At 41.4% G+C, this 12,569-nt stretch overlaps 1 protein-coding gene across 2 annotated transcripts in view; it reads right to left on the bottom strand.

The window, feature by feature from the left end:
- Positions 1-2,154: 2,154 nt before the first annotated feature.
- The window catches only part of sema6bb (sema domain, transmembrane domain (TM), and cytoplasmic domain, (semaphorin) 6Bb), a 126,309-nt gene continuing 115,894 nt past the window's right edge, over positions 2,155-12,569 (bottom strand). For both annotated transcript variants that reach the window (XM_020632054.3, XM_065955947.1), the window contains exon 17: positions 2,155-8,437. In XM_020632054.3, the coding sequence (XP_020487710.2) occupies positions 7,530-8,437 (908 nt within the window). In that variant the 3' untranslated portion in view covers positions 2,155-7,529. The remainder of the gene's footprint in view (positions 8,438-12,569) is intronic.

Raw genomic sequence — 12,569 nt, 5'->3', positions numbered from 1 at the left:
CTTTACAAAAGAGGAGGTAAAATACCTTACTCTTTGTTGTATTATCTACAAAGACCCAACATTATTCCATCATGAGCACAGCACTAATCAACATTTAGCAAAGATACAGTGGCAAGAAAAAACTTCCTTTAAGAGACATTATGTTCCCTCACCTGTGTTACTATCTGCAGTAATGTTAATTGTTGTTAACCTGTTGCCCTCTTTGTAGTCATTACCTGAAAAGAAAGGTATATGTTTCAGTAAATGTTAATTGTGAGCTCATGTATCTCACTCTCTGATTTGGATCTTAGTTCATTGGATGCTAAAAAGCTGCGTCACTTTGCTTTGTTACATGTTGACGGTGCTCATAGACAAGTTCAAGTTGTTTATAAATTTAAACTCTAAAAAAAGTGCACTGTCAGTGTCTACAGGGTTGGTACATGTGTTTCATATATAACAAAGGACAAAGTTAGGTCTCTGACTGCAACACATGTTTATATTTGATATATTTCTATGTTTAAAAGACCTACTTGTTGAATACCTACAAAAGTATAGCTTTATAGCGTGTGAATAGTTGGTTTTCAGAGTCCAAATGTTGAGACGTGAGATTGATGGCAGTTGGTATTACATGGAGCTCAGCTGTGAAGTGGGAAGTCAAATCAAGGAGAGTACCCGTCTGGCACTATTTCAGCCTCTTCATTAATCAGATTTATCATAATGAGTGTGCAAACTACAGAGAGGTAGAACAGGATGGATAGATAGATAGATAGATAGATAGATAGATAGATAGATAGATAGATAGATAGGTGGTGTGATATTCTCACAGGCCAGATTGAACATGGTCTGGGTGTAAACAAGCTGTAAATTATCTCACAGGCGTCTCATGCAGTCACCTTAAATCTGCAGGGAAGGGTGAACGAGGATGCCATGAACACACACACAAGGTTGGACACAGTAGCATTTCCCCTCCTCCTCCTTCATTCCCATCACTCGATGTACTGCAGCACTGGATGGCTTTAGTCCCATAAAACATCCACCAATGAGATCCACCTGACAGGTCCTCCACACTCAACAGATGTGAAATGGCCTGATAGCCTCCCCAGAGAGATGAAGAGCAGGAGGGGGCAAGGTAGAGGAGAGGAGCTGAGTACAGTGTGTGTGTTATGTAAAAGCCTAAAATGTCTACCTACTCAGGCTGATATGAACCGAAAGGTACATGAACATTCTTGATTTATACATTTCTGATAGTTTTACTGATTATGCATAACTGTTGCATCATGTATTGCAACACTCCTAATATCTAATGGATACATGTCTCCCTCCAGGGAACACTGATGGTACTGCACGACAATACCTGCTTACTCTGCAGCTGTGAGATACAATGCTGCTCAGTGTACAGTATGTGGCAGATGAAATCCTGTTTTTTAATTGAAGAAAAGAAGACATCACTGCTTTGACTCCTATGATTCTTTATGTGCTCATTTTTCTATTATTTTATTACTTTGCACAACACATATTGGCAGCTGTAAATTTACAGTATTACATTAGCTTTGTCCTATCCATAACCTAAAATCTAAAGTGTGTGTGTGAATTAAAAATATTCTCAACAGCTCAAATCTCAGCTCATATATTTTATGAATTTATAATTCAGTTGTGTAATATGTTAAATACAGAGCTTCTAATTTGTTTTCTTCTGAGTTGTTGCTCATGGTTATTGTGAATGTCATCAAGGTCCACGTTTTAATAACATGTTAATCAACTGTTCCCAAAGAACAAAACCAACATTACCCTGTGTGATTTAGGGGACTTTGGAAGAAACTATGTAGATGATCAAAATTTGAGTTTTACATTTAGATACATTTTAACCAAAAACATTTTTACTCAAGCAGAACGTTTTTATTTTACTTTGTAGCATTTTCAAAGTTTTTTGTTGCTACATATTGATCAATCTGAAAACACCTTCTGTGCAAGTGAGACACATAGTGGGAGATAGCGTATTTGAGAAAATAACCATTTTAATGTTAAATAATGAGTGTGCCAAATAATTAAATGTGTTAATATGAGATTACAAATAATATAAATCAATTAGGTGAAGTAGCAGGGATTTGTTGGATTTCTATGAAGGGAGAAGGCTCAAAGTCAGACATACTGCAGTAAGTAATGACACATCAGAAGTCAATGTCAGAGTGGTTTATTAGAATAAGAAAGTTGACACAGAGCAAAGTCTCCATGCGGAGTGACAGGCAGAGCTCAGGACAATGTGGAGATGATGAACAACTGCTGTGTGTGGGGTGTGTCTGTGTGTGTGTGCGTAATTGGTGTGTGTGTGCAGTGTACGTGTGCACTGTACAGTTGTCCGATGGTGCATGCATGTGTTCTTTTTTTTTGTGTGATGACAGACAGATTTGTTGGCGGACACAAGCACACACACACACTTGCACATACTGTACAAATTCACACATCGCTACGTCTGTACACATACAGAGGCTGTGTCGTCATGCAGCTACTGTACTTTAATTACATGTAAGCATCGGGGGCTATGTACATGTAGCAGAGACATGTGTTGTCATCTGATGACAGCCTGCCTCGAGGTCCCTGGGGGGAGGGGCCTCTGGTGGGGACGGCAGGGTCCTTCACAGTAGCAGGAGACTCCACTCTGCAGGATAAATCTCTTCATTTTTTTTTTTTTAAAACCTCAGCCCGTATGAGTTCATTTACTCTTCCATATTTCCTTTCAAATTCAGCATCCAATCAGGACACAACACCTCAGTGCTGCTCACAGCTTCATTGTCCCTGTCAATATATTTATTATGATAGTCATCAGGTTCATTGTCTTCACCAAATCTGGCACACCAGAGAATAAAAAAAAAACTGAAATCATATACAATAAAATTCCATATAATTTCAAACCACAGAAACAAACAATAGAAAAGCAAACATGACAAAAAATGATCAGTGCAGACTAAATACATCTACAGGTTTACAAAAATGCAAAGACTGATTTTGTTTTCCGCCTTGTTTTTGTGCTTTTCCTCTCAGATGTCGGCTGAGTGCGATGTTGGGTTTAAGTTATCCTCTGTGTCTGGATTCTTGGTGGGGCACAGAGCACACACACAGTACAGCGGAGCACCGCAGGGTAAGGTGGCAGTTATTGGCTGGGGGGCATTGCATCACTTGGGCCACATGGCACAAACAACCCCAACACACAAAGGCATGGTGTCTTTAACAAGCACGCACACACAACCTGATAAAGGAGACAAAGACAACAAACAGGCTGGGTCATGAGAGCTGGATGGGAAATTCATTTGTTTGTGTGTTGATATGTGCAGGGTAGAGATAAAGACAGAGTGTGTGTGTAGGACTAGAGGCAGTGTGTGCTACGTTTAACAAAAATGACTCCAAACAGAAATCCTTTCTAAGCAAAAGGAAAGCAATTTGCCGCATGAGAAGCTTTGAAAATGTCAAAAAAACCAAAAAAACAAGCGAACACATTAAAGATTTGAGGTGAAAAAAAGCGGGTGTTCCAGAATTACTTTGACTTCTGTTTCTGCCAGTGACTCATTAAATTAACCAGCTTAACTTTAATAGTTACAAACGGGACAAAAGAACAACTAGTGCTTGAATTAGGAAGTGGTTTTTAGATGTTACCTATATGTAAGTGCCCCACGTATGTGTGTGCGAACAAGGCTTGGAGACAAGGCTTCAAAGTAGGAGGCAAAGTGCAGCTGTTTAAAAAAAAGAAGAATGGAAAAAATAATGCAAAAAAGGTAGTAAGAAAGGCTTTAAAAAACAGTCTGACTTTCATGAAGTCAAACCTGAATTCTTTAGCTTCCCTGTAATGTTGAACTACCAAATTATGCTGTCATTGAGTTAACATTATGTACAGTACTTTTCCTAGAACCAGTCAGTGTCAGCCTATTTCAACTCTATCTCTGATCTTAATTCAATTGCATCCCAAATTTGGTTAAAGGGCTGGCAGTATTTGTGCATATCCATGTAAGTGTGTATGTGTGTGTGTGTGTGTGTGTGTGTGTGTGTGTGTAGGGGGGTAAAGAGTTGGTTAAATGTACACCTCCCTCTCAGGGGCCGATGTGTCTGTTATAATCTTCTCAAGGGCTCATCAGGCCATTAGATGGCCGGGAATGTACTTTGCCTAATCAAGCATGTTTAGTGAAACACTGGAGGAGATGCAGAGCTAAGACATGGGTGGCTGGGCAGGCCAGCCGAGACAAGAGAAGCCTCATTCACACACACACACACACACACACACACACACACACACACACACACACACACACACACACAGACATGCAGGTCACAGCAGAGATGAAGACGGAGAGATGAGGCTGGTGGAGAGCTCCGTATCCTCAATACTAATGACCTGTTTCAGGGTGGAATGTGTAAAGAATACACTGTACTAATGTGGCGAGGCTGTAATGCAGTAACATCATGTTTGCCCGCCTGACCTCCTCCTCTGTCCTTGCTTCATAAATCTCTTTCACGGACCTGTCTCCTGCAGTACCTCCAGCTCTGCCTGTGGAGTGTTTTACTGCTGGGTGTTGAACCGCAGGACTGTTTGGGTTCCAACCGAGATGTGTTTGTAGCACAAAGTGTCAAAAACTGTCGGCTGGTAAAGTAAAGTTAATCAAAAAGGTTTGGATGGAAATCATATTAAATATATTGCACAGATTATATGAGTAAAAGTTAACATGATTGTTTATGTCTAGACAGTGTTATCAATTTGCCTTTAACTGTGAAATGAAAAACAGGTTTTGATTCCTTAGAGGAAACTATAAAATGATTGTTTCCTATGATTTTTTGCATAGGTAATAAAACACCTCAAACAATACTGAAAAGTTACTAATCGTTTAACATTCAACCCTTTATTGATTTTATGGCAACATTGTGGCAGCAGAAACAATCTGTAAATATAACATTGACATATTATAACTGAAGAGTTGCCTTTCCATTTAGTTGTGGTGGATGTGATGTCGTTTAAAAAATATTTATTGAGTCCTGTTTCTTGCTACCTGATGAAAAAAAGGCCCAACAAAAGAGACCTTTCAGCTCTGTATTGGGTCTCAACCAACATCTGAGGGAAATATCTGGCTTGTTTGCTCCTACTTGCTTAATGATGCTAAATGCTATGTTTACCAGCTGGATGCTAACTTTGTTTATCCGCTGTTTGGTGCTTTGCTCGTAGCAAAGACCAGGGTTTTTTTCTCCAGAATTATTGCTAAAATAAGCGGCTAGATGAGACTTAAAACCTGCTGTACAGGAAAAACAAAATGATTTATGTTCATGTTAAAGTAAGAAACAATTAGATAAGACACTATAAAGCGACATATTACCACCTTGAATTGAAAATTGGTTTTGTTAAAAAATATAGTTTTTATATATTTTTACAGTCTCAAACCTTGTAATGATATATTTTGGCATTAGACATTTTCTTGTCAATGTAATGCTTATTTATCCTTTGACCCAGATCCTTTAAAGCAAGCGGAGCCAACCTCCTCCAGAATATCTGCAGGTCTTTGTGTAAATAATAACGAGTTAAAAGTAATATATAGCATAAACTACTCCCACACAGGGCTCTGACACTGTTAGCACAGATTTGTGAATATGAGGCTGCTGCACAACATTAATGGCTCAACAGAGAAGAAGAAGGAAAACAGAAGACGTGCGATAACAGCAAAAATGGATCAAAGATGTTTTGTTTTGCACTTCATATGAGCTACACATTCATGGACAAAACCCCAAAGAGAGTCATGCACACAAGCTGACAGACACATAAACACCACCTCCATCACGCCATGACCCAGATGGGAGAGAAAAGGCTATCTCTGGATCTACATTCGAATCCAGAACGGATGAGAACAGACAAAAACATCAAAAGATTAGATAATGGAGTGAAAGAGTAACTCCACACCCATGGTATACCAATGCCCATCTGTTTTCTTTAGACCATGTTGTAGTGAAACACACTGAAAGACAGAAAAGGGATAAAATCACAAGGGATCAGCATTGTGACGGTTAGCTTTGCCCCAAACCCGGCCTCAGCCCTCATGTCCTCCCTGTTCGGGCAAAAAAAAAAAACCACGCTAAATAATCAGAGTGGTTTGAAGCGTATAAGATGCCCCATCCTGGTTGGTACATCTCACATGACGGATTGAGCTGCTGTCCTCCTCATTGATATTCTGCTAGACTGTGGTGCAGGGTAGGTCCCTGACTCTTAACGGCTATTTGTTGCCGCAGTCTCCTCCTGATTCGACGGGGCACAAAGAGGCTCAGTGTCGGGCAGAAGAGGCTGAATGGAGCTCCCAAGCGGCCGGGCCTCACATCTCACAGCCCCAGTCAGACAGGCAGACAGTAACAGCTCACATTCCCTCCTTCAAATGGACTGCGGAGGCCGAAGGGGAGGTGGGGCTCAGGTCAGGTCAGACAGAGCTGGGATACTGAAGGAGGGATGGGGGGGAGGGGTAATAGAGGGGACATATTGATCCAGCTCTTTCACACGTCTCTACACTCTACATGTTCGCTTTGCTGAGAAAACATTAAACTTTGAAATATCAAATGATATCAGCTTTATTTTTGTCCCTTTATGTCTCTGACTTATTATTGCTTTCTTAAACTTCATGATGGCTCTCTGGAGCGACTTCTGTTCTGAGGTACAAGGAATCACAAAACAACCACAATGGGAGACTTCACTAGCTACTGGTCAACCATACCATCCAAACCTCTGATTGCGTCACATATAGAGTTTCAAATAGACACAAAATAAAATTTGTCTCTCTGTAATTTGTTTATAAAAAGTTAAAATAATTTCAACATTGACCTCATCCTTACAGAAACTTAATTATATTGTTATTCTTCACAGTTAAGACGGGACACTGGTTGGGGTTGTTGTGGCCACATTCGCACGCACACACACACACAACTTTCACACACTGCATGATTCACTGAGAGTCACTTCCCTCTGGCACAGCCACAACAGTTTTAGTCTCATCTGAAATCCATAGTAAAGCACATTGTTGTCTGCTGGATGCCACTGGCACGAAAAACAAAAGCAGAAACAAAATTCCACACTCAATAAAGATCCATGGTGTCAAAAAACAGGATGGCGGAGGGAGACCTTTCACATTTGGCCCTGCGAACAATATCGTCTTTTATTTTTTTATTTTTTTGAAGTCTCCACATGTACCTTTGAGAATCCTGTTCCTTTGCACCCCTCTCTTTACCTTAACACTGTTTGTCCTGTGGAGTCAAAGTTGAGCTCTGTGTGTAGAACCGCTCACAGAGAAGAGGGATGCAGCTCAGATTAAGAGCCGAGGAACGCTGACGTGAGAGGAGTTTTTTTCCTCTCTTTCGACTCTCTCTTTGTTTCTTTTCTCTCTCTGTCTCTCTCTTCAGTCTGCTGAATGACGTCAGGACATTGAATGACAGTGAGAGAGGACAGACAGGGTAAGGTTGGACTGGGAGTCTGTGGGGTGGATTTATTCCAGTCTGCTGTGGAGGGAATGACCATTCAGAGAGAGCTCAATTACTTTCCCTCACTGGCCACTAGGGTTGCGCTCTCCCATGTTCTTCCCCATGAGGTGGCTAAAGTCCGCCAGTTCTCCCAGCCCTCTGGGCCCGTGCATGTCGGGCCTGATCAGGCCCTGTCGTTGGGGGTGGTAGGGTGCTCCATTGTTGCTGTTGTAGTTGAGTGCCTCGTGACTCCAGCGAGGCTCCCCATAGTCCATGTGAGGAGTTGGAGCGGACACTACCCTCCGTCGGTCGGGGGAGTCCTGCGGCGTTGCAGGGTAGATGTATTCTCCCGCTGAGTTCCTCAGGCTGCCGCTGGCACGACCACTGCCATGCTCCCCTCTCTGCGTGGCGAGGATCAGGTACCGCTGGCGCTCGGTGTGTGGGGGCAGCATGACCTCCCCTGGGTCCTCTATCCGGACCATCCCTCCCCCTCCTCCACCTCCATGAAGGAACTTGGAGCTCAGGTAGATGACCGAGTTGTTGGGGCAGGTGGTCCCCACGGCAGTGAGGAAGGTCTGGCTCTGGTCCCAGTCGGTGTCGGGGAGACGCAGTGCTCGCTTCTGCTGCAGTGGGGTCTGCTCCGGAGTGGGTAGCAAGCCAGGATCCATCTCTCCTTTAGGCCATCCGTTTGGCATGACAAAGGGATTGTCCACCTGTGATCGCCTCCTCTCGCCGCCACTAGTTCTAGTCACGCTCATTACCGACCCGCTGCGACCCTGCCCCAGCATGCTCTGCTCTTTGTCGCTCTTGCGACGAGCACCATTGACTCCCGACCCTCGTGAATGGCGGTGGCGGTGACTCATGATCCAGCAGACGATCAGGCCAGAGAGGACGGCTCCTGTGGCGAAAGCTGAAACCGCAGACACCACCAGCAGGTTTACAGACACCAGGCCGTCGGGCTCCTCCATGAAACTCTCCTGCAGCAGGTTCCCTACAGAAGGAGATACAATCAAACACAAAGGGACGCCATCAGTAAACTGGTGGAACCGTGTTAATAGCATCAGTGTTTTCTGTAATAAACTGGTGGGAGTCAACAAATGGCGAGACAAAATGGCCTATTTTCTCTCCCCTCTGAGGGTGGGATGGGTCATACGCTTTCCAGTCAAGGTAGCGCTGGCTAATTGCCTTCATTACGTAAAGTGGATGGTGATTTTAATAGCTGCAATAACTGTCCTACTGATTGAGATAGCTTCCTCCCCTAACATGTTTCACAACATTAGCTTTATGGGGAGAGATGCCACGTCTGGCATTAATGGTGAGTAATAATTGAGTTTTTATCCTGTATACGTCAAAAACCTGTTTTTATTCCTGTCTAGATGATGTCATATGTTTTTGAATTAAACAGGGGATACAATTAGAAGTTAAACCTGTGAAAACAAAGAGAGATAATTGGTCACAGTGTAGCTTTTTGTCCGTTATATTAACATCGTAAACACCCCACTTTTGTTTGCTGTGATTCTTTTATATAGAAATACAAGTCGTATTTCTGCTAAAGTAAATATGCTGTTGTGTATTTTCTCCTTGTTAGTTATTTGCTAGGAAGAACACAAGGCAACATGGTTTAAGATAAAGGGTACCATATCAGCACACAAGACAGTGGATTTCTGTTTTTCTTTTGTATAAGAACACAAGTTGAACATAAGAACACAAGTTGAACTCCCTCAGAGAGACGTGTTTATGCATTATTGAAGATATGAATGCAGCTGTACCACAGCACGGCCTGCCATGGATCAATTAGGAAAATGCCAGAAGAAAAAGTTGTGCTTTGCTGCGTAAGCTCCTGGGACCAACACCAGCGGATACAATGAAACTGTGCCAAGGGAAGCAGATTGGAGAAAAGCAGATGAAGGAAGGAGGAGGATGTTATAGAGAGAGAGGGAAAGAAAGAAAGGAAAATAGAGAGATAGCGAGAGAAAAAGAGAGAGAGAGTTTGCCTAAAGCCAACTGGAACATTTGGGGCCTTAGACAAACATAGTAATAGTTGTTAAATTACAACAGCAATAGCAGCAGAGGGAGGACAGTCTCGATGAGGACAGTGAAATAAATCCTTTCTCACAGAAAATAAATGGATGTCATTAATAGTAACTGGGAGCCAGTTACTCACTAACACACTGCACTAAAAAACAAGAACAAGGGCAAAAATGAACATGTGGAGAACAGCAGCAGCTTTTATACACAAACATATGTTTATTGGCTGACAAATTCATTTTTAATGGTTGTTTTGCAAATACCCACAAAGCTGGATGGGTAATTATGGTGGCCTGCCTGTGGCTTGGCATAATAAAGTCTTATTCTACACATTGACATTAAGCTGCAGGGGAAAGGCAGCAAAGACCTCGTGACAGGCTGCTGGACCGCTGCGCTGTGTCGGAGGTGATCTGTACACATTAAAGGGACATGTATGCAAACATCCTGATGGGAAAAAAGGAAACTTTCTTTGTCATCACAATATCAACATGCAAAATAAATACATAAAACTGCCTGAAACTTTGTTAAAAAAAAAACAACAACAACACTGTCGAAGGACTGCAGATGTAAACTAGCTCTAAGCTAACTCTGGTACAACATTTATGCTTAATATTGTACATGGTCCCTTTACAAATACAATAAAACAAATCAAATTTACTTTTTTTTTTTTTCTCAAGTGACATACATTCCCAATCAACGTTTGACAAATCAGACAGAGCTTCTTTTTCTTTCTTTCTTTTTTTTTTTACAACATTAGAACCCAATAATAGGGTGTGACAAATCAATTGACCTTTATATTTCTCTTTTGTTTGGACTAAATTCCGTTAAGGACAATCATAACTGAGTTTAGAAAGTAATAAAGAAACAAATGTTTCAGGAATTGTTGAACTCTTTTTGTTATCCTGATATGTCTTGGTAAAAGATGACTTGATTTATGTATCAACACTTATTTTCCTAATACTAATGCTATCTTTTATTGAACACAGTTCAAGTTTTCATTCAATATTGTCACCAGTAAAATCATCCCTCATGTATATCGAATTTAAAATTTTCTGATTTCTTTAGCCCACACATTTATTTCACATATTATTTACTGAAAATACAAATTTAAGGTTATTGTGTGCTACATGAGTCTGTTAGGCTAGTCAGCCTGTTGCTAGCATTGCTCAATGGTAATAAGTTCAATACCAAGACATGTTCAGCTAAGGGCAACTGAGAAACCTTTGACCTCTGACAATTCCAGTTCCTTGATTCACAGCAGTGGCCTTAAAGAGGAACTGAACTCCAAAAAGGCATCTAACAATTAACTAGAATTAAATCAAAACATACATCCATCTCTGTCACTATTGTTATTTATAGCTTCCACAATAGGTCCTTCTCTTTTGTCAATGTGAGTCCATACTCTCAACAAGTTGGCAGATTTCATTGACTGAAACCAGGCATTAATCAACCGGCCTTCCTGCTCAATCAATGTCCTTTTCAGCACTAATTAGTCCTATATTACCAATCCAATACGCTGAGTGTTACATGTGGACACAGGCTTTAGTTACAGCTTGCTAATTCTGTGAGGAGTACAGTTCAGTTCAGTTCAGCATCAGACAAATCCTCCTAAATAAGCAGCGCTCACACTTCATCAGCAGGTTTGTGCTCATTTTAAAAGCAGGTTTGTTTTCCATATCCTTTGTTTGCTTAATGTCACGCCCTCGTTCTTCACTCATTTTCTTTTAACAACTTCTTTCCTTGCTCTTCCTTTTGTTCCTCAGTGCTTTTAAATGTTAATACTGGAATAAAAAAAAAGAAGTCATTTCACTTTTTGATCTAAAATTGGATTATTCTGATTTATTTATTTATTTAAGTGGAGAAAGTCCCAGCATGTGGCTTGAGTTATGCCATTTCAAGTGTTTATTTAACTGAGTATTAGGGTTTATTCAGGAGGTTACTTCTTCCCTGAGGGATGCAAGAACTTGATTGCTCAATTTTTCCAAAATTGCTCCGAACACAGAAGGCAGCTCGTAATTCAAATCTCTGAACATATCTTTCTTCACTTTGGTACCCTCATGCTGTCACGCAGCCCGCTTGTGGTTACACAGTCTAACCTGCCCAGACTGTGTGTATTCAATTAAGCGCCTGTGTTTTCGGTGTTTACATCAAATTTGGCATTTGTTCTCAAAATGATCTTTCCTCCTCGAGCACACTATTGGCATCTTTGTTGTAGCAGCCTAAACACAGCTCTGATTCTTGCTGTATTTATTTTGAAGTTTCAGGCCAATATTCAATTTGGAGGGGTCTGCCAGGTTCAATTACATTATCGCTCCTCTCCTGAGTAAAAAAGGCTGTTCTTCAGGGAGGCAGATGCGACGCAGAGAAAGGCATTTGGAGGTTACAGGCATGTTCGTTTACAGTATCCACACACCCAAACAAACACACACACACACACACACACACACACACACACACACACACACAGCTGGAGGAGTTTGAGGGGTCAGGTAATGAATTGATTCAAGAAACCACAGGCTTGATGGCTTTGTACACAAAAATGAAGCACAGCACCCACAGAAGATCCAGAGCAAGTCAGCAACTGGATGGGGTAAAACCGCAAATCTCCGCTCTCACACACGTAACATCTGGAATTGTTCTCGCAGTACTTAGCTGCAGAGGTTGTAGAAACTTCTTCTACATTTTCCTCAACTGTGGTCCAGGGTTGCTGTGTGGCACTTTAGATTAAATTCTGCACGGTGCAATAATACCACTGTCAGCTTCGAGCAGGAGGAGAGGTCTTGACAAGTGTGTGTGTGTGAGAGTATGCTTTGCAGGATTGGTGTGCTGTTATTTTTATTTTTTGCTGTAGAATTAAGGTAGAGATGCTTCTCACTATCAGTATGCTCTCGTTTTAACATCCACACTCAACTATAATGATTCCTCTTGTTTTGAATTCCTCTTCACCTGCAGATCAGTCAGTCTTTTCTGGGATGCACAGCAGTTTTTGGAGAATTCAATGAGCAGAATCACCATTGACAATAACGACTGATGCATATCTTTGGTGGATTTAAGGTGTTTTTTTTGTGTGACATCAGGCAGGTTTACCAAGAGGT

The sequence above is a fragment of the Labrus bergylta genome, chromosome 6 (genome assembly GCF_963930695.1).
Source record: "Labrus bergylta chromosome 6, fLabBer1.1, whole genome shotgun sequence".
Lineage (NCBI taxonomy): Eukaryota > Metazoa > Chordata > Actinopteri > Labriformes > Labridae > Labrus > Labrus bergylta.
This window is presented reverse-complemented; position numbering and strand designations above follow the sequence as displayed.